General features: G+C 40.0%; 1 protein-coding gene across 4 annotated transcripts in view; it reads right to left on the bottom strand.

Annotated features, from left to right (window-relative positions):
- Positions 1-104: 104 nt before the first annotated feature.
- The window catches only part of slc30a2 (solute carrier family 30 member 2), a 176,729-nt gene continuing 153,346 nt past the window's right edge, over positions 105-23,487 (bottom strand). For 3 of the 4 annotated variants that reach the window (XM_063035835.1, XM_063035843.1, XM_063035817.1), the window contains exons 5-8: positions 22,323-22,539; positions 17,107-17,212; positions 12,450-12,584; positions 105-10,402 (exon numbers count right to left, since the gene is read on the bottom strand). In XM_063035835.1, the coding sequence (XP_062891905.1) occupies positions 10,257-10,402; positions 12,450-12,584; positions 17,107-17,212; positions 22,323-22,539 (604 nt within the window). In that variant the 3' untranslated portion in view covers positions 105-10,256. Of the gene's footprint in view, positions 10,403-10,423; positions 10,710-12,449; positions 12,585-17,106; positions 17,213-22,322; positions 22,540-23,487 lie in introns of those variants that run through there. The other variant, XM_063035826.1, reaches the window with a different exon arrangement.

Raw genomic sequence — 23,487 nt, 5'->3', positions numbered from 1 at the left:
TAAGTCTTTATTGTAACAACAATCTATTGAAAATTCATGACCAACACATAAAAAGTCAATCTGAATTGCTCAAGAATGGTCTCATCGTGGATTGCAAGACTAATAAGTAATGACGGGAAAAGTTTTCTGTTTGCAGTCATTTTTATTGACATGAAAATATTTCAAAAGTACACAACATCTGATGTTCAACACTCCTGTGTACATGTTCACCCACATATAAAACAAGAACATTTACCTCTATTTACAAAACAGTACAACAAAGAACATTGGCTCCTGTAGAGCTTGACACTTTATTACAGGGAAATCTCTGTACCTCAAATATGTTACACACAACACAGCACACATAAAATTCACACCATAATTTTCATATGAGCATTCACAAAGGCCAGCTATAAACTATGATTCAATCTAACTTCTGAACCCATGTTTTTACCTTCAACCTGTTTTTATGTGAGTAAATTCTAACCATCCCAAAATTTGTTATATTGTGTGACATGATATGAAAGGTTTATTTCACAGGCTTCTAACAGCTTCTATTTAGAGAAATTACACTTTCATTTGAAGGGTCAGTAGGTTTTTAAAGTAGTGTTTTGTAGTAATACTGCGTTTTGCAGCTCAATAACATCCAAGTACAATTCAGGTTCAATGCTTATCAGGCATTATGGGAAAAGAGCTGTATCACAGCTTAGAATATTGTTGAGCTGTCCCATGAGGTGCTTTAATGTGGACTTGCACATTACAGGTGTATGATCGGGGATCTTGACTCACAACACAATGGACTATTATTTTGTGTCTGTGATCCTGCTGCTGACTATATGCTCTGTTCTTAATGATAGCAGAGTCAAGGGACATGGGGAGAAGGCAGGAGCAGGGTACTGATTGTGGATGATTAGCCATGATCACAGTGAATGGCGGTGCTGGCTTGAAGGGCTGAATGGCCTACTCCTGCACCTATTGTCTATATGATGTTTATGACATTTCACACTTTTCATAATCAATCTTTAAATGGATTAGCTATCAATTTATGGAAGAGATTATCCTCGTCTTCAGTCTGAGAGAAGTAAGAAATTGGGATCTTTGTCATATGGCATGATTAAGACAAATGTACTGTATGTGCACTTGAGGGAGGCTGGAAAAGGAATGTATATTAGTGGAGATGATGAATTGTGGAGAGTCTCAAAGCATATAGGGGTAAACTTGTTTGCTGTCAATTCTTTGTAATATTTCCAAGTGCTGAAGATTTTATTTTAGTTCTGTAAATGATCAGGACATAATAATCCCTTAATTTAGTGAGTTTGACCAGCTATCTCTACTGAGCTAATGTACGATGACACTCGGCTTCATCTGAACATGAATGATTGCTCGAATCTGAAGAGAATTATTCTTCATCCATTCAAAGTAGATTTCTTCCACATTTTTAAAAACAATTCACCTTTTCTTCTAATAAACTCTAGAATAGGCAATATGATACCAGATGTGAACTTGGCACATTCTGCAACATGTATTCTATCTTGGGTACGATCTGCATCTCCTGTAAAATAGCAGCAAATATCCCTTGCTTTTCTTTTACAACTCCACCGCCACTTTTCTACATTACCATTTTGATCGGTCTTGGTACATGGAGCTTAGAAAAACAGAGGGCTAGGCGCAAGGGAAAATACATAGTCTCTCGAGTTGGCCAAAGGATCTGTAATGTGCTTTAAATTTTTATGTTCTAAGTTGTGAATAGTTGAAAATTTAACAATTCTATCCTGGGTAACCACATTTAATTATCATTTTAATGAAATTGAGATGTGAAATCAAAATTTGGAAAAGATTAATTGAGATTTGTAAGAAAGAATAAGCAACTTTTGTTAAGTACGTAAACACGAGGAATTCTGCAGATGCTGGAAATTCAAGCAACACACATCAAAGTTGCTGGTGAACGCAGCAGCCAGGCAGCATCTCTAGGAAGAAGTACAGTCGACGTTTCAGGCCGAGCCCCTTCGTCCTGACATTCACCAGCAACTTTGATGTGTGTAACTTTTTTTTAAGTGTCTTTTTTTTTCCTTAACTAACCTGGTTTGGTGGATTAACATGAACAACTTCGACTCTTAATATTTAGTTTAAAATGGGGTATTTGTTGTCTTATTATACTTAAATAACATCACATATTGCAATCTTTAGCATCAATTAAGACGGTTTATTTCACTGAAAAATGATTTATTTCTATATTGGACAAGAAGCCTTGATTGTTGAAATTTACAAGTACTTTTACCAGGCATCTCTTGTATGGAGGTCTCAATGCATTATGCCGGCAATTAATATTGAGTACACTGTGTTTTAACAAAAAAGTTAGGTGTATGTAATTCAATTAATAGGAACTTGTTCCTGATTTCTTTCAAATGTGAGCATAACTATTGTATAGCATACAGGAAATGGTGCATCTTAACTGATCTAAATACTGTACAGTACAGTAAAATTATTGGTCTGTTTAAATGTAGTGTAACTGGATTAAATAGTGCACATTAATAAACAATAGCCAATTATAAATATTATAATGATCATACTAGATAAGGCAGGCCACGAGATGCAATTTGCCAAGATATTTTGCACATTGCTATGTGTACTTCAAGGAAGATCTCAGCAGCTTCCACCATTGCGGTTGTCTAACATGCATTGATGACTAGTTCATACTTATGCTACCATCCTTCTCCATCCTCCTGTTTAACTCTTGTTAACACCAATTTCCATATGTCCAGATTTCAGGATCCATTTTGCCTTGTTTCAGAAGCTTCTTAAAGAGTGGCAGTCACTTTTAATTGTTTCCTCAACCACTTCATTCTACTGTAGGCACAGAAGCTAATCCACAATCACATGCAGGATACTGCTGCTACTCAATTTTTACCGCACTCAGTAGTTGAAATTGTATCAATTATCAGTTGACATGGTAAACATGATTGAAATTTCATGCTGTACAGTACCTTTATTAATTGACTAAGTGTATCTCACCATGTTCTAGGCCAAGTAGGTCAGCTTTGTTGCTCCAGTCCTAAACATGTCCTGAGTATGCAGTGCAAGTATGTAAGGCTAGACTAGTTGTTCTGTCTTAGCATCTCATCATTAGAAATCCTGAATTTATGATGAACAGTTTTGTGATCAAAACCTTTTAGCTTTCTAGGAAGGTAAGCATATGCTTTTGAAATGTCATGGATGCATCCATTTTCCATTCGGATTAGAAGTAGTGCACCACTACCCATGTAGACATAAGATAAAAACAGCAACCCCCACACATGTAGCTATTCCCCACAGAAAAACCTTGCCAATTTTTCCTTCAGTATTTCTGAGGTGTTTCCGAACATCCAAGAAATTGCACGGAGTTTGGTTTAGTGTCAGTCTCCAGCCATGGAATGCATTTAACTCAGTGGTAACACTCGGGCTTCTAAGCTTAACAACTCTGCAAGCAAGTCCCAATATTCAGTTGCACATAAAGTCTAAGATGACTGTTTAAAATGGTGCTAAATGATTGCAACACTTCTGGCAGTAGTATTTCAAATAAGATGTAAAACAAAGGCTTCCCTCTCTTCCTTCACATATTAATGGACTATTCTTAGAAGTACAGATTGTTCTTACTAATGTATTGATTAGCATACCTCCCACTGCCAACAAGAACAACCACCAAGCAATCTCATTTATTGTTTATGTTAATATTTGCAATCTGTAATTTTGCTGTGTTTGTCAACACCAGTGATTACATTGTGATTAGGTTGCACAATTTTGGGACCTCCAGAGAATCTGAAACCTTTTCTGTTGTTGTTCCAGCATCTCATTTGGCCTCATTGCCAGTTCATTAAAACACTGTAGGTTGTGGATCAAGCCAGTGCTCCCTCTGTAGTCAATATTGGGAATGAATAGTTTAATCTTTCATACAAATAAAGTACTGATGGAAGAACTTCTTTCCATTCACAATAAAGGTCATTTTTTTTATTATGAGTTTTTTCCATTTGAGGAAATAAACTGTGAACCTTTGCTTATCATAGATTAACATTGAACAGTTTGACCTTGGTTTCTTTGACGCTATAATTAATCCCTTCAGGACTTAAAAACTTCATTCATTTCCACTCCAGCACTGCCACAATCTCATTCTTGCTTCACAATTTATTGCAAGTGTCTGGATGAAAGTAAGCAGAACTGGATTGCATATTAGATGAATGCTATGGTCTAATGAACAATATCTGTTGTTGGTTAGATTTTCACAAAATGGGGGGTGGGGTGGAGCAGCTGCAAATTAGGCCACTGGTGTGTGGCTCATATTTAACTGTAATAGATGGGAAATAATTGATACTAAAGCAGCAAAATGCTTTGATATTCTGCTTTGATATTCTGCTCTGATCTGATGCAAAAACCTGGTGTCTTCTGCCAGTACTTTACTGCAATAGATGTATGGTTGTAATACAAAATTCTTACATATCTGAATTATATATTCATATACATTTGAATTATAATAATGATTAACCTATCATAGATTGCACATTGGCAATTCAATCTAGAACTAATAACTAGCTATGGAATTTATCAACCATTTGTAGACAAAAAATTCAATGATTGTCATCTAACAGGAACTAAATATGAAAAACTTTAAAAGGTAATTTTGTTAAAATCCAGGCATCTATTATCCTCAGAATTGCTTTATACTTTAGTATACTTTGCTATAGTAAAAGCTGCTTTTAAATTTAAAATCACTTGGTTTAAATATTCTTACTATGGATCATCATAGTTCAGTGTGTATAGTAATGCTGTTTCATGGATCGTGGATTGGATTCAGAGGCACAATTATATGCAAAACTTAACATTCTTGGCCGTGCAAATGCAACGCTTATTGCAAATAGCAGCAAACCTGTTTCTCACTGAGAAGAAATGAAAAATGAAGCCACTGATATACCCAACAAGTGCTCTCATTGGCTGATGGTAGAGTGGCTTTCTTGGGAGAAGAATGAGGTCTCAGCTGGAAATAGTGAACGGTAAGGTAGCCTTATCAAAAGAGGGACGATGAAATAATATTTTTACAGAGGCTTTATTGTGAATGTGTTCCTCAAAGCTTTAAATAAATCTTTCAGTGTAGATAGTTTCCAAACAATTCTGAAGTAGTTTATGAACTAGACGTCCTGAGGTTGTGAAATGTTGTATATAAATCTAAGTGCTTCTATTTATATCGTCATCAATAAATCATTGGTGGGCAGGATCTAAGTGAAGTTTTTTGTGATATTTCATCTTTAAAACTCACGGCCCAGTTATGGCTCATGTACGGTTAGATTACTTCAACTGGAAGTAATTTGAAAAATGGACGTACAATTCATTTTGTTTCATCTAAAATAAGGTGCAGTCAGGGGACTTGGCTCAATCACACTCATGCACACATTACAGGCACACAAGCGTCAGAAATAAGTTACTGTGGACAAGAAGCTGGACAAGGAATATAAAGATGTTTGATAATCATAAATCACAAACTCTTCTATCAATTCTTAACCTTATCTTCATAGTTTTTTATATACAGTTCTTTAAATCTATTTTATAGTCTACTGAGCACAAATATCTTTTGCAATGGTTTATCACCAGGAGGTATATGAAAATCCACAGGTATACAAAGGCACAACAGTACATGCATTATTACAAGGATTCATCTGAAGAGCTGGATTTCAAAAATATGTGCAGTACATGGCTAAAATTTCAGTGACCATCCATTCAAGTAAGAAGCTGCCCAGACCTTATTGAAAACGGAGTTGCATAAAGCTCTATTCATATAAATATTATTACGACTGCTGCAGTTGTTCTGAAACCCATAGATTTCCATTGTGGCTACCCTTAAGGCACTTTTACATTTTGGCACTTTAGTAGTTTGGACTGTGAAGGAGTCTTGTTCTTGAACCAGCCTCTTCTTTCCCCCCCACCCCAGCATCTATTCCCAACCCAACTTTCAATAATAAAGTGATCTCTGTAAATGAGGTTTCATGTGCATTGAGGCCAGCTGATGTAAGGTGACATCCCTCAGGGTTCTCAAACTATTTATCCTGGATGAGGATTTTTATCTTGTGTGTTAATGGTCACTTAAGCGTTGCTGCAAACTGGAAACCTACCAGTATAACTGCACTCTTAAATTCAATATTCCTTTAAATAAAACATATTGTCAAAGTGCATCCTTAAATTCCTATTTTGGTCCACTATTCTCAACTAAACACCACAGAATAATTAGCCTTGGTAAGGCAATAACTGGAGGTAAATTGTCAAAGGTTATTTTTCTATATTCAGTATTAGATCATTCAATCACTAACCATATTCTTCGTGGATTTGGGATGAAAAACAGTGTTATCTGTTTATAAATAGACTTCTAAATGAGTACAGACTTTTGGCAGATCATTATTGGAACAAGGAGGTGGGAAAGGGCTTAATACCCTGAGGAACATCGGTGTCAATCACATTTGTGTGATGCAGTGATCCGTTGCCAACAGCTTTGCTGTCAGAACAGGTAAAATTCAGGCTGGTTTGCTCCATTATTTGGTAAGTCAATTTCATGAAGCTTATTTTAAAGTACAGCTTGGATTATTCATTCTTTTTTTGAACCAAGAAGTATAATCATAGTAAATTCTATGGTGAATCTGATTTGGTAAACAAAGAAAAATATATACATCTTGATCTTCTTTCAGAAAACTTACCAGGAGCCTGATGAAATTTTACAATACAGTTTACAGTGTCCTGTTTCTCCCCCTTGCAAATAACTGAGTAGACCCAGTATGTGCTGTACCCACAACGAAGTGGGATAGGTAGCAGAGCTACTGCCTCTCAGCACCAGACACCTGAGCTTGGGTGCTGTCTGTGTAGCATTCGCATGTTCTCCCTGTGGCCACAAGGGTATTCCCTGGGTAATCAGATTTCCTCCCACATCCCGTAAACCCGTAGACGAGCAGGCTGGTAGTTCAACTGGCTGCTCTAAACAGCCCCGCACGTGTCAATGAGTGGTAGGGGGCGGGGGGAGAGGAGGTGAGGAAGGCTGTTGAAGGAAAATGGGGAGAATAAAAAAAATGGGATCAGTATAAACGGGTGGTTGATGGTCAGCATGGAGGACACAGAGAGCTGATGAGCCAGTTTCCAAGTTCCAAGGCCACTCTGTGTAATTATTAAAAACATACAATTTTATGGTATGACAGATATGACAGAAGAGAAAAAAGAAAACCTTCCTCACTTAATGAAAATCATCTCCTTCAGTTTTGTCTCCAAAGAGTTTGCAGGTTATCAGGAGCAAAGCTGGTTTAGGTTTGATTTTAGATTGCAGATGTGTTGACTTGGGTTTGACTGAAAATGGTATTTAGATTGCAGATGTGTATTGTGCCAAAACTGAGTTGAAAATCCACATTGTGCAGGATCAGGAAGACAATTTTAGTTTTCATCACTGTTTGTGTTTGAATCCACTAGGATGACATAGGTTAAAATAATGGGTGAGAAAAGAAGGGAGAAGTAGTTCAGAGCAATGAACACAGACTGCTGGTTCAACGCAGCAGGTCACGAACCGTCAATGGAAGGAAATGAACAGTTGAAGCTTTGGGCCGAGACCATTCATCAGGAATGGAAAAGAAGGAGGAAAAAAGCAAAATAAGGAAGTGGGAGAGGAAGGAGTACAAGCTGGAGGTGATAGGTGGAAGTCTAGATTCTGTTTGCTCCAAAACAGTGTGTGGACACTGATGAGAAAGGGAGCAAACTTGCTGTGAAGATTAAGACTGAGTTCTGGCATTAATTGCAGGATTTCATATTAACACATATTTGGAAAAGGTAATACTGTAAAAAAAAAGAGCTCTTGAATGAAATGTTTAAAAGAATTGGACAGAGAGAAAAGGAGAACGATATTATGGCTGATTTAAGGAATTCCTTCAAATTGCAGACTTACTGGTTGTCTTATTTTGTTGTGAAACTTGAATGTGGCTTAACTACAGTAATTTTCAGATTTGTTTACGTTAGACTGGTTTCTGATCTACCACTAATTAGACTTCATATGATCCTGCCCAAAGGCAAAAAAGTTTGCAGGTTCAGGTGCATCATTTAGGTTACTTCAGAGACCTATCAGCAGCCTATGACCTGTAATGACATCCACTGTGCAAGTGGCAAGTACGTGTAGCCATCCAGGTCAGCACCTGGCCATTCAAGATCTGATGCGTTGTCATAAAAACCGAAAACCATTTTCTGTAAGGAAAAATGGACCATGAATGTGCCACTTTTGAGACTGCGTCCATTTCCTCAAAGGTGAGCAGAAGTCATGTGATTTAAATGGGTAATTCCTCCACTCTCGTTTGGCTCCCAAAAACAGACGCCATGCTCTTTTCAGATGTTAATCGGTAGGCTAACTCCTGTCACAGGAATCCTTCTTGGGGCTGGGCTACTCTGAGAAGTCTAGGAAATGGCTTCCTGCTGTTCAAGGCTCCTTGGCCTAGTCTCCATCAGTAAAAGGTGGACTGCCATTTGTGTGAACAATAATCCTTGCTGTCCCACCTATTGCTTGTACATATATTCTATTTCTGTAATCTACAACTTGCCCAAGCTGCCTTCCTCTAACCTTTCACTACGTACCTACCACTGCACCTATTCTATGTGCTTTTGAGAATCTTACACAAGAAACATTTGGGATCACGCCAGAAATCTCCTTTTACCAACTTGTAAACCTTTGAATCCATGAAAAACAATCCTTTTTAAATTTATACTTGCTCACTTTAATCTCTCAGTTGAAAAGAGATTGGAAGATAATATTCTTCAAAATGAAGTTATCTATTTAAACCTCTCCCCTTACCTCTTTTCATTATTCAAAATTTCCATGAGGACTTAATGACAACAAAATTGGTGCTCCATACTTCAAATAACACAAGTTTACTGTGAAGGCACCACAGACAACAAAACCTCTCCCTATTGTAATGGATAACACAAGGTCCAATTCTAACCATTCCCTACACCCAGTTCCCATTGCTGTAGGTCAGAATCGAATTCCCACCCAAAAAAAATGTATTTAAAGCTAACTGTATCCAATACAAGTCTACAATGTATGTTTTTAAGATGATCAAACTCAATAAGATTCTAGTTATGTAAGAGAATACTACAAAAGGTGAATCGTGAACAAAACAAGAACCTTTGAGTCTCTTTGTTTTGAATATTGCTCTTTAGTTCAGGTAACTAACTTTCTTTTACTTTTGACTATTGGGACACCTATGGCCTGGAATTTCTGGGCAGCAGCAAGTTGCCCACGCTCATCACACCAATCTGTGGTGTGTTTATGCTTACTGTGAGTTGATCTTGAAGCAGCAGCTTCCAGATAAGACCAGTTCCAGACTGGTTAGACCCAGTGTAGCACAAAGAATAATGGCTGTAAATGTCTAGGTGTGGTAAGGCTGCAACAAGTTTTCTTCACAAAAACCTAGACAAATGGGTTAAGTTATGTCGTCCCTTGGCTTTCCCAACTGTCAGTTTAAAAAATCCTGCGACATTCCACTTTAGAAGTATTAAAATTATTAACAACATTAAAAAATGAAATTATATAAAATGAAAATTAAGTTAAACCAAACCAAATACAAACGTTTGTAGTTCAAAGGAAATAAAGCACCTGAAATGTTCCTTACTCTGTTGTAGCCATTCCTTTCTGAAATACATGGTGTTGGAAAATTGTACACTTGGTTAGTCCCAGCACAGACCTGGAAGTGGTTTTCTCAATGTAATTGCTGAAAGAGTAGTGGAAATTTCAATTCTACCACTGGATTCCCCAACTTCAGAGCTCCATTGGAAACTGCTGATGAACAAATCTCAGGAGGTCAAGACAGATGTGTGCACACAGGGTTCCAAGTTGGTCCTGTGTTTTCTGATACTTGGGGAGGGAATGACTGTTGCTGCACACAGAGCAACAAGTGCTTTTCAGGAAAGCCCAGGCCAAATATTACTTACCAAGAATTATTAAACTTCAATTAGTTCTGTATTGAGCCCCCACTCCTGAAATATCAAAAGTAAACTAGTTTGGTCTCTGGCCAGGGAGGTTTCTACTCAATCAGGAATAATTCGGCCTAACTGTCCATTCTCTTGATGCACTTCCATTGAGTTTTTGCTTTGCAGAGAGTGTTTAAGTCCTATACTCAAATTGTCAATTTCAATGCTCTTGGAAGCTATCCTAGATTTTTGGAAATCATGTAAAATACAGAGACAAATGTACAACACAACAACGAATGGCACCTCCTGGGATCTGGAATTTGAAAATCTCAGTCTTTTGGATCTCGACACTGGCTGCAGTCTAACATATCCTCTGAGAACTTTTCAACTTGGATTGTTGTGGTGTGGAAGGAAAACTTGCTTCGAAGGATTTCAGTGGCATCCTTCAGCACAGCTTGAGCATCTGCATTCTCTTCTGTAATAGCAACAGTATAATTACCAGAAAACCATTGTGAAGATGGTCCACAGAATTAGAAATCTATTTGTTACTTGTTTATTTGATTTTCGTTTTTTTTTAAAAAACTGCAGTGTTAGTTTTGCCCACTGCTGGTACAAAAAAGCCATCTTTTTGGTACTAAATAGTTTCTTTAATTCACCAGTCAGTTGGGAGAAATTTTGAGTTAGACCATTGCTTTACACACATTTGCCTCAAGCCTCTTTGCCTCATTTTACACAATCTGATGTTGACTTCTAGAACATTCCGTTGATCTGAATTTGCATCTCTTTGGAAGTCACATATGTAAGAAAAATAAATAATATGATTAATGGTAGTAATGAACACTAAAAATATCTCACAATGAAAAATGTTTCAGATCTAAATAGAAACATATTTTGCAAGTGCAAGGGATAGGCATGACATCGGTAATGCAGGAGTTCAAGGTGGCTAAGTGTAGGGTTGTGTTAACACGGAGGGGCTTTGATGACAAACTAGTAAACCAGTCCGGAGTCACAAGAAGATCGAGCCAAAAGATGGCTGCCAACTTGGCCAAAGACCAGCAGTGAACTCCCTGCAGTTGAGAGACATTGGCGGTAACTCATGCCTGGGATGGTAAGGCCTCGGCTCGGCATATTTCCAATGACGGGGGAGTGCCAGTGCAAGGGATAGGCGTGACATGATCCAGGCAGAGGTGTGGAATTGTGAGGACGAAAGGCGGTTATTGGAGGTAATGGAGTTGGGGGGGTGGTGTCACAGGGTGCCTGGATGAAATGGGATCTTCCCAAGCACAATATCGTTTGGGCAGAGCTTTGAAGGCTAGAGCCCCTCCACATTTCTTTCCTCCTGTAGCCCGTGTATAACACTCCCCTTGCACCATCACAACTACACACATCGGGGATGAGAGAGGACCCTAACAGCAAGGTTTGTGGTCAGCGGGGTTCACTGGCACAAATACTGTCAGGATGCAAAACAGCTTTAACACAAGGAGGGTAAAGGTGACACCACGACAAGGTCCTGCTGTCCCTTCCTGACACACTGGGGTGGGAGAGGTGTAAAGAGAGTCCAGCTGGCAGAGAGGCAAACAGGGCAGTCATTGTCATCAAGGAGAGGGCCACACCAGTCATATCAACAAGGCCTAAATCCAATCTGCTGCAAAGTGCCAAATCATGGGAGATGAGGGTCGATGTGGGGAGGAAGCTGCAGTTTTCAGAGGTGGTGCAAACCACACTTCGACCAGACATCATACTGTGGTCCACTGAAGACAAGGAAATCATCCTGGTGGAGCTCACAGTACCATGGGAGGAAGGATGCGAGGAGACTCACGAGAGGATGGCCCTGACGTACCAGCCCTTAGTCTAGGAGTTATAGACAATAGACAATAGGTGCAGGAGTAGGCCATTCGGCCCTTCGAGCCAGCACCGCCATTCGCTGTGATCATGGCTGATCATCCACAATCAGTACCCCATTCCTGCCTTCTCCCCATATCCCTCAACTCCACTATCTTTAAGAGCTCTATCTAACTCTTTCTTGAAAGCATCCAGAGAATTGGCCTCCACTGCCTTCTGAGGCAGAGCATTCCACAGATTCACAGCTTCGGAGTGCGAGGACAAAGGATGGCAGGCGTGTCTATTCCCCGTGGAGATCAGCTGCAGAGGGATCCCAGCAAGGTTGGCATGGAGGTTGCTGTCTGCGCTGGGCCTTGATGAAAAGATCAAGAACCAAGCAGCTCGCAGGATGGGGGAGGAAGCAGAAAGAGCCTTTTGCTGGAAAGGGAGCAGGTGTGGGGAGTTGAGCTGGAAGTCAGGAGCAGATGGGCAGTGACTTAGCCACCATTGCTGACCTGCTAACTGGGGAGTGTAGTGGTTAAAGGTTGAAACACTCAGTGAAGGTTGTGCACCACCTGACAACATCTGCTCCTGGCCAAAGGCTACGGTTACCTCATCAGGAAACTGAAGAGAGCATCCCAGTGCATGATGCAAGCAAATATTAAATGATGCTTAGTAAATATGATTATTGCTTCACTCACCTATAGCAATATGAACAGATAGCAGAGGCTGGTTCAGTGTCAGAGCCCAGAGCTGGAGATTGTGAACAGCTTTCACTCCTCTAACAGAAAGAAGAACTTCCTTCACTGAATTAAAGTCCAGACCTTTAGGGGTACCTACGAGTGAACAACAGGTTTAGCTTTATTGTGTTATTTTAAAGCATAAGAACAAAGATTATTCAAATTGGCAGCAATAAGAAATTCCCTACTGTAATTTTTCATGAGGCAAGTAAAACAAAAAGTTCTTTATTCTTCTGAAACTGCAGTTGAGAAAAAGCAATTTCTGCCTGCAGCAGGTTCTACAATTTGGCACAATAGCAATCTCATGATAAACCAGCCACTAGCTTAAAATAGAATTCTATTGTTCCTCTCAATTTTGACAGCTTTAGAGTTTGTGGCGATATAGTGTGAGATATTCTTTTATTTCAGCTGTCAGTGCTTGGACTCTGAATCTGAATCCTGGATCACCCCACCCATCAGCACTGTGGGAGTAACTACACCAGGAGGGCAGCTGTCCAAGAAACCAATTCATTACTACATTGTCAAGGGCAGAGACGGGCAACAGATTTGTTTCAATATCGGCATTTAAAAGAATTCTGTTAATTTCCTAGTTTATGCTCATCTCTAGTAAGCCAGGTTTGAGTGGTACTCTCAAAAGTAGGTAAATAACTGTAGTCTATTTTTACATGGTAAACACTATACACTAATACTACATAGAATAAATGTTTTGAATGGTGGCTGAAGAGCCAATCAATTAGGCTTTGTCCTGGATGCTCTTCAACTTCTTATCAGTTGCTGGAGTCGCATTCATCAAGGTAGGGAACGACCATTCCATCACACAGGATGTCCTCAAAGGTGAAGGGGGAACGGCAATTATTTAGACCCAATCCTAATTGCCCTTCACAAGGCGATGATGAGCCTCTTTCATCAACCACTACTGTGCTCCTTACAGAGTGACCTCCACAGAGGGAGGGGTTGACCTGTACAAGAGGGAGGGGTTTGCACCTGTACAAGAGGGAGGGGTTGCACCTGAACTGGAGGGGTACCAAAATCCCGGCCAGGCAGTTTTCTGATGCTACTTCAGAGAGTTTAAGCTAGTCTTGCAGGGGGCTGGGAACTGGAGCACCAGCTCAGGAAGGGAAGGATCAAACTGGAAGGTAGCTGTCAGGAAAAGTATTGAAAGGCAAAATTCAAATAACAGGGTATGATGGGTCAGATAGTTTGCAGTGTCTGTATTTTAATGCAAGGAGCATTATGGGTAAACACAGTGAGCTTAGAGCATGGATCAGTACATGGAACTATGATGTTGTAGACATGACTGAAACTTGGTTGAGAGAGGAGGAAGAACGAGTGATTAATATACCAGGCTTTTGAAGTTTTAGAAAAGATAGAGGTGGAGGTAAAAGAGGGGGTGGAGTTGCACTACTAATCAGGGACAATGTCACACTGCACCCAGAGGAAACAATAGAGAGGTCAGACACAATTTGGGTGGAACTCAGGAATAGGAACGGTGCAATCAACTGATGGGATTGTACTGCAGACCCCCTAATAGCCACCAAGACACTGAGCAACAGACATGTAATGCAATTAAGGGAATTTTGTGAAAATAGGACTGTTGTCATGGGAGATTTCAACCACCCAAATAAAAATAGAGACCACCTTAGTGTAAGAGGCTTAGACGGGGCTGAATTTGTTAAGTGTATCCAGGAAGTTTTCTTAAATCAATATGTAGACGGTCCAATGAGAGGAGGGGCCATACTGGACCTAGTGTTGGGTAATGAGCCTGGCCAGGAGATTGACTTTTCAGTGGGTGAACAGTTAGGGAACAGTGACCATAACTCTTTATCTTTTAGGATAGACATAGATAAGGATAGATACATTCTTTGGGGGAAGAGTTTTAAATTGGAGTAGGGCAAAATATGAGGGAATTTGGCAGGAACTAAGAAGAGTTGATGGGGAACACCTTTTCTCTGGCAAATCCACATCAGATATATAGAGGGTACTTAAAGAACAATTGTACAGAGTACAGGTAAGTTTCCTGTTAGAGGGAAGGATGGGGATGGAAAGATAAGAGAACTTGAATGTCCAGAGAGGTGATGAATTTAGGATTAAGGTGAATCCCAAGGCATTCTATACATACATCAAGAGTAAATGGATAACTAGAGAGAGAGTGAGACCACTTAAGGATAAAGGGGGGCAACATTTGCTTGGATGCAGAGAAGTACTTTGGTTCAGTATTGACCAAACGAAAGAATCTGGAGGACCAGGAGATCAGTGCTGAGTGTATAAACATGTTAGGGCGTTTAGAGGTCAAAGAGAAGGAAGAGCTGGGCCTCTTAGGGAGTATTAAGGTGGATAAATCCCCAGGGCTTAATGGGATTTACCCCAGATTACTGAAGGAGGGAAGAGACCATATTTCTGGGCCCTTGACCAGTATCTTAATGTCCTCTCTAGCCGCAGGCAAGGTCCTGGAGGACTGGTGATTGATTAATGTTGTACCTCTGTTTAAGAAGAGAACAAGGGGAAATCCTGCAAATATAGACCGGTGAGTCTCACGTCAGTTGTAGGGAAACTGCAGGAGAAACTTCTTGGGGGTAGGATACATGAATATTTGGAAACCCATGGCCTAATTAGGAGAGCCAGCATCGCTTTGTGTGTGGCAGGTTGTGCTTTACCAACCTGATGGAGTTTTTGGACAAGGTGATGAGAGAGATTGATGACGGTAGGGCAGTGGATGTTGTCTACATGGATTTTAGGAAGGCATTTGACAAAGTCCCTCATGGGAGGCTAATCCAGAAGATTAAGCAGCATAGGATCCATGGCGAATTGGCTGCCTTGTGCAAAGAAGACAGTTGGTAATGGTTGAAGGGACTTATTCTAGCTGGAGATCTGGAATTAATGGAGTTCCGCAGTGATCTGTGCTGGGACCTCTGCTATCTGCAATGTATATAAATGACCTGGATTAAAATTTAGATGGGTGGGTTAGTAAATTTGCAGATGATACCAAGATCGGTGGAGTTATGGATAGTGTAGAAGACTGGCAAAGAATACAGCACGATATTGACCAGTTCCAGATATGGGCTGAAAGAGGCAGATGGAGTCTAACCCAGATAAATGTGAGGTATTGCACCTCAGTAGGGCAATTGCAAGGAGATAGTACACTGTTAAGGGCAGGGTCCCTAAAAGTGTTGCTGAGCAGAGGGATCTGGGGATCCAAGTTCAGAGCTCCTTGAAAGTGGCTGCACAGGTCAATAAGGTGATTAAGAAGGCTTATGGAATGCTTGTTTTTATTAGTCGAAGCATTGAGTTCAAACGTCAGGAGTTCAAATGTTGCAACTTAGTAAAACTCAGGTTAGGCTACATCTGGAGTATTGTGTACAGTTCTGGTCTCCCTATTGAAAGGATGTTGGGGCTTTGGAGAGGGTGCAGAAGAGGTTTACCAGGATGCTGCCTGGTTTAGAGGGCATGTGCCCTCACGTGAGGCTGAATAAACTTGAGTTGTTTTCTCTGGAGCTGAGGGGAGATCTGCTAGATGTTTACAAGATTATGTGAGGCATAGGTAGAGTGGGCAGAGTATCTGTTTCCCAGGGTTAGAATGTCGAATAGCAGAGGGCATGTACCGAAGGGAAGAGGGGGTAGGTTCGGGGGAGGGAGGGTGAGGTGTAAGTTTTTTTTAAACCAGAGAGTGGTGGATGCCTGGAATGTGCTGCCTGATATGGTGGAAGAGGCAAATACATTAGAGGCTTTTAAGAGACATTTGGATAGGCACATGGATATAAGGAGGGTAAAGGGGTACGGACATGGCGTAGGTAGGAGGGATTACTGCTCGAGTGTTTTTGATTTGTGTCTTAGCTGGTTCAGCACAACACTGTGAGCCGAATGATTTGTTCCTAAGCTGTACTGTTCTATGTTCTATGGTCTTGGGGTGTCAGTTTTCACAAGGAACCACAGACCTGCTCTTGCTACTATAGTATATGTCTGGTCAAGTTGTGTTTCCGGTCATTTGTGACCCCCAGAAAGTAATGGTGAACAGTTACACTAAGAACAGCATTTGGGGTAACACTACAGGTTATTGAAATTACTAGGATGCTATGCAGAGAGGCTCAGACCAGTGAACTGGAAATGCGTGAAGTCCACAAATAACAGCTGAAGAGTTAAATTCAAAAAACTAATAAAACTTGCATGACAAGCTACTGTCAGTAATGAAAACCAGAGAAATAATGGATTGTCACAAAAAATCATCTGGTTCAACAATCACCTTGGAAAGGAAATCTGTGTTCCACACTCAGTCTGCCCTATAGATGACCCAGAATCACAGCACTGCGGCCAGACTTCTATCTGTCAGGCATTCAGTTCAGGGTATTAAGGTAGACAATAAATAGTGGCCAAGCCAGAGATCTATACAGCCCTTGAATAACGCTCCAATTTGGAAGCAAATGATACTCTAAGCTTTTGTGCTTGTAATCCATTAGCAGACTTCCATACACATATTATTCAATGAGGTGAATACAAATGACAGCAATATTTCAAAAATAAATAGATAATTGATGGTATATTTTATGTTTCATTTTCAAAGATATGATGTGGTTAATGAATAAATTATATATTTTGAAGCAAAGAGTATTGAAATAGGTCCTACCTTCCATCAGTACACGGAACACATCCTTTAAGATAGTGATAGTCGTACCCAGAACGAAAATAGAAAAGAAGAATGTAGAGATAGGATCTGCAATTTTATAAGCGGGCTGCAAACAGGAAAGAACACAGCTTGAACATAGTGCATGCATGGAAATATTGAGAAAGTAAATTTTATTTCACTCCGCTTCACGATTAAAAAGTTAAATTTGTCAGACGTTAATTCCTGTTATAAAACCACTTGGGTTCTGTCTAATCATATTGTTTATCAATTGTTCGACAGTTTCTTCCTTGGTAATTAATTCCAGCATTTTTTTATACAACTAGCAAGAGTCTAAGTGATTTGTTTAACTATTTCCCAAGACTCTCATTTTCTCTAAAATGCTATTACATTTGTTCGTTGATCGTCCACAGGCCAAAATCAAGATGATTTTGATAAGTATTACAGATGCATTCTCTATCTGTACAACTGCCTAAGCTAAAAGGGAGTTTGTCTGTAGTCTTCTGTTATCTAGGTCTTTCCCTTCCAATCAACAAAAATCTCCACACGTGGTTATCATTTTACTTTAAAATGGATTCAAATTAGTAGTGAAGTCAGAACAACCAGCCCAATCACTTGGAGCCCAAACAACACCACTTGGTAAGTTTGCCTCTGTTTTACTCTCTGGAACTCTCTTACCCCATTTTTGGACTGTAAATCTATGCGATTACAAGCTAATCCTTTGGACAAATACCAGTGGTGTTACTCAGTTCCTAGCTCACATGCCTTCTTGATGGTTCAACTAAATCTGGGTGTTAGTTCAGCCTTGCAGCTCTGCCTCTGGTTGTTCTATTGTTTATTTTCTCCTCTCCCTTGACCAGAAGACCATAAGACAAAGAAGCATAATTAGGCTATTTAGCCCATCGAGGCTGCTCCACCATTCCATCATGGCTGATCCCCCATACACCTGGCTTCTCGCCATATCCTTTGATGCCCTGACTGATCAGGAAATTATCATCTTCCGCCTTAAATATTCCCATGGACTTGTCTTCCACCGCAGCCTATGACAGAGCATTCCACAGATTCACTACTCTGTGGCTAAAACAATTCTTCCTTACTTCTGTTCTAAAAGGTCATCCCTCAGTTTCGAGGCTGTAACCTCTAGTTCTCGATACCCCCACCAGAGGAAACATCCTCTCCACACCCACCCTATCCAGTCCTTTCAACGTTTGGCAGGTCTTTGCTTTCATTCCCGGAATCATCCTCATGAATCTCCTCTGGACTCTCTCCAATGACAACACATCCTTTCTGAGATATGGCACCCAAAACTGTTTAACAATACTCCAAATGCAGCCTGACTAGTGTCTTACAAAGCTTCAGCATTATCTTCTTGCTTTTATATTCTATTCCCCTTGAAATAAGTTACCAACATTGCATTTGCTTTCTTTACCACCGGCCCAACCTCTGAATTAACCTTCTGGGAGTCTTGCACGAGGACTCCAAAGTCCCTCTGCACCTCTGATGTTTGAACCTTCTCCCCATTTAGAAAATAGTCCACTCTATTGTTCCTCTTACCAAAATGCATTATCATACATTTCCCAACACTGTATTCCATCTTCCACTTTTTTTGCCCATTCTTCCAATTTGTCTAAGTCCTGCTGCAATTGCATTACTTCCACAGCACCATCTGCCCCTCCACTTATCTTCGTATCATCTGCAAACTTTGTCACAAAGTCATCAATTCCATTATCCAAATCATTGATTAACAATGTGAAAAGTAGCGGTCCCAATACTGACCCCTGAGGAACACCACTAGCCATTGGCAGCCAACCAGAAAAGGGCCCTGTTATTCCCTCTCGCTGCCTCCTGCCTGTCAGACATTCCTCTATCCATGCCAGTATCTTTACTGTAACACTATAGGATTTTTTATTTATTTTTTATTTTTTTATTTAAATAGGTGCAGGAGTAGGCCATTCGGCCCTTCGAGCCTGCACCGCCATTTATTATGATCATGGCTGATCATCCAACTCAGAACCCAGCCTTCCCTCCATACCCCCTGACCCCTGTAGCCACAAGGGCCATATCTAACTTCCTTTTAAACATAGCTAATGAACTGGCCTCAACAGTTTGCTGTGGCAGAGAATTCCACAGATTCACCACTCTCTGTGTGAAGAAGTTTTTCCTAACCTCGGTCCTAAAAGGCTTCCCCTCTATCCTCAAACTGTGACCCCTCGTTCTAGACCTCCCCAACATCGGGAACAATCTTCCTGCATCTAGCCTGTCCAATCCCTTTAGGATCTTATACGTTTCAATCAGATCCCCCCTCAATCTTCTAAATTCCAACGAGTACAAGCCCAGTTCATCCAGTCTTTCTTCATATGAAAGACCTGCCATCCCAGGAATCAATCTGGTGAACCTTCTTTGTACTCCCTCTATGGCAAAGATGTCTTTCCTCAGATTAGGGGACCAAAACTGCACACAATACTCCAGGTGTGGTCTCACCAAGGCCTTGTACAACTGCAGTAGTACCTCCCTGCTCCTGTACTCGAATCCTCTCGCTATAAATGCCAGCATACCGTTCGCCTTTTTCACCGCCTGCTGTACCTGCATGCCCACTTTCAATGACTGGTGTATAATGACACCCAGGTCTCGTTGCACCTCCCCTTTTCCTAATCGGCCACCATTCAGATAATAATCTGTTTTCCTATTTTTGCCACCAAAGTGGATAACTTCACATTTATCCACATTAAATTGCATCTGCCATGAGTTTGCCCACTCACCCAACCTATCCAAGTCACCCTGCATCCTCTTAGCATCCTCCTCACTGCTAACACTGCCACCCAGCTTCGTGTCATCCGCAAACTTGGAGATGCTGCATTTAATTCCCTCATCCAAGTCATTAATATATATTGTAAACAACTGGGGTCCCAGCACTGAGCCTTGCGGTACCCCACTAGTCACCGCCTGCCATTCTGAAAAGGTCCCGTTTATTCCCACTCTTTGCTTCCTGTCTGCTAACCAATTCTCCACCCACACCAATACCTTACCCCCAATACCGTGTGCTTTAAGTTTGCACACTAATCTCCTATGTGGGACCTTGTCAAAAGCCTTTAAACAGCCTTATGCGCAGCACCTTATCAAATGCATTCTGAAAATCCAAGTAAATGACATCCACTACCTCTCCTTTGTCTACCCTGCTTGTTACTTCCTCAAAGAACTCTAACAGATTTGGCAGACAAGATTTCTCTTTACGGAAACCATGCTGATTTTGACTTATTTTATCATTAGTCTCCAAGTACCCTGAAACCTCATCCTGAATAATAGACTCCAACACTTTTCCAACCACTGAACTTAGGCTAAATGGCCTACAATTTCCTTTTTTTCCATTTTCCTCCCTTCTTAAAGAATGGAATGACGCAATTTTCCAGTCCTCTGGAACCATGCCAGAATCAAGCGATTCTTGAAAGATCATGACCAATGCATCCGTTATCTCTTCAGCAACCTCTCTCAGGACCCTGGGATGTAGTCCATCTGGTCCAGATGACTTATCCACCTTTCAGTTTGCCTAGCACTTTTTCCTTTGTCATAGCAATGGCACTCACTCATGCTCCCTGATACTCACGGACCTCTGGCACACTGCTTGTGTCTTCCACAGTGAAGATTGATGCAAAGTACCCATTAAATTCATCTGCTGTTTCTTTGTCCCCCATTACTACCTCACGAGCATCATTTTCCAGTCGTCCAGTATCAACTTTCACCTCCCTTTTACTCCTTATATAACTGAAAAAAACTTTTAGTATCCTGCTTTATATTATTGGCTAGTTTGACCTCATATTTCATCTTCTCCCTTCTTTTTTAATTGCATTTTGATGATTTTAAAAGCTTCCCAATCATTCAACTTCCTGCTCACTCTTGCTACCGTATATTCCCTTTCCTTGGCTTTTATGCAGTCCTTAGCTTCCCTTGCTCGTGAGGTAGCAATGGGGGACATAGAAATGGCAGATGAACTTAATGAGTGGTTGCCTATTGTCCTGTGTATGATATTGATATTATCAGATTGCTATAAGACAAGTGACAAGAACATAATTATTTAATTCCCCAAAATTCCTGATTTTAACGTGTTAATCTTTGAGGTTCCCCAGCCTCAGTATTTGTATTTGTCATATGGTACTACTCTTAAATTCTAGCCCCCTTCAGATAAGGTCAGCTAATTCACTGATCCTTTTGATAAATTAGTTTTTAAACCTGTACAACAATCTTGACTAATTGACAGGGGAATGCCAAAAAATAAATGCTATTCTCTAGATAAATTTAGCATTGAAAGAATTAACAAGTTGCAATTCACTTGCTGTGATGCAAGTGCAAGTACAATTTGATCACTGAAATTTTGTGGGTAACATCAAAATGTAGGAGTGGCAAGGCGGTCTAAACTGAGAATTGCATAACTCAAAGAGAAAGTGTACCTGTTTATTCCCAGAGATGTAGAACAGAAAAATTGAGAAGTTATACTAAAATGATCTTAAGGGGACACTGTGCATAATATTATTTGCTACATAATAAAAAAGCATATTGAGAGAAAGCAAAAAATGAATTTACACAGATATTTTTGGAAATCTGAGATTTTTTTTGTAGATTTTATTGGGAAAAACAGGCTGGCTCTGTCTTCTGATTGACAGGTGATCACACCGGAACTCTTCAGAATTCCCAAATGTTAAGCTAAGAATGGGCAGAGGTTTTCTGCTTGTAGCATTAGTTACACTAAGAGGCCAAAATTAATGACCAAGAAATCAAAACTGGAATTCAGAAATAAATTCTTGACCAAAAACAAGCCTAGATACATAAAAGATAGTAACACTTGAATAGTCAAGGCAAAAAAAAGCAGAGAAGAACTGAAGGGCTGGATACGAGAGGAAGAAACAGATAAGCTGAGTGGAGATGTGTCCACGTGACAGGTTGGGCTGAGTGGCTTGTTTCCGTGTCGGATATTATATAATTATATGGAAATTCTTTGCAGTGCAAGTTTGAGGAAGGCACCAATGATTAAAATCAGTGATTAACTATTAAAATAGCGCAGATGAATCTGAACTGAATGCAATCATTATTACATTATCTTTTTGAACTACATTTACCATCAAATATTATTATTTTGTGGCATTTTTCACAATGTATGATTTATCACAGTGGAATAATCGCAGAATTAATGTCCAATATTAAAACAATATGTTAAAAAAAGAAGAGACCTTAAAGAAGATGACAGTGGCTGCCACAAACACTCCGATGCTCTGGAACAAATCTCCAATGACATGTATGAAGGCTGCTCGCACACTGGTGTTTCCCAGCTGGTTTGCCTGAGAAGAGTTTTCATCAACTCTGTTGTTTTCTAACTCCTCATAACCAGCTGCATAGTGACGGCTATGGCTGTGGAAAGGGTTTGATTGATGGAGTATGACAGCCATTCTGCAACGTAAATGATTGGAAGAAACCTTATCAGATTCATTTTGTCTTCAAGGACTGCAGTGGATTAAATTTTGAGTTATTTCGGCTCTTGAAGTTTTTCCACATCCCACAAATAATCTCGATGATGTGTCAAATTCAAAGGTTATTGTGTTGTGCATACATCAGCCTATTTGAGTGATATAGTTCATGATTTTGAGTCACTTTGAGCAACTTATCATGTTAGCTCAGCATTTTTAGCAAGTCAGAAGGTTCCAGAGCCCCACTCCAGAGCACGAAAATAACATTCCCACAACAGCCTATGATTGAGTGAGTCACATTTTTCTGATGAGATGTTAAGCTAAAGGCTGATCCATTCTCTCAAGTGAACATGAAAAAATCCCACATTACTATTTTGAAGAGGAGCTAGTGAATTATTGCCTGCCTTCATGCCAATATTTATCCCTCTATCAACATCATTAAGATGCATCATCTGGTCATGTTTGTAGGAAGCAGATGTATTCAAATCAGCAACAGTATTTCATACACCTCAAGGCATTGATGTAATATACCTTATTGGTGATCAGGCACTTTTGAGCACACTGTACAGAAGTGTGCTCAAAATATACTGCAAGTATCTCTTTTTTCTATTTTACTCCCCAAAAGTATTTTTACTCCCCATTTTATCCCCATGCCCTGCAAGCTTTTCCTTTGATCTGAATACATTTTTATAATTAAGAGTTGCAATTCAGATTATAGCACCTTGCTATATTTAAACATTACCCATGATTTTGTTTTTTTGCCAAACATCTTAAGTGTCCCTGATTATCTGTACATCGGAACCCCTTTGTACCCCTCACCAACTGTGCTCTTCTCATGCATTACACAGACAAGGCAAACATTTTGGGTGTTAATGTATTCTTCAAGTGAAAAAGAAAGATGAACTGTGATTAAAAGATATTTCTTCTAGTT

This window comes from Mobula hypostoma, chromosome 2, assembly GCF_963921235.1.
Source record: "Mobula hypostoma chromosome 2, sMobHyp1.1, whole genome shotgun sequence".
NCBI lineage: Eukaryota > Metazoa > Chordata > Chondrichthyes > Myliobatiformes > Myliobatidae > Mobula > Mobula hypostoma.
This window is presented reverse-complemented; position numbering and strand designations above follow the sequence as displayed.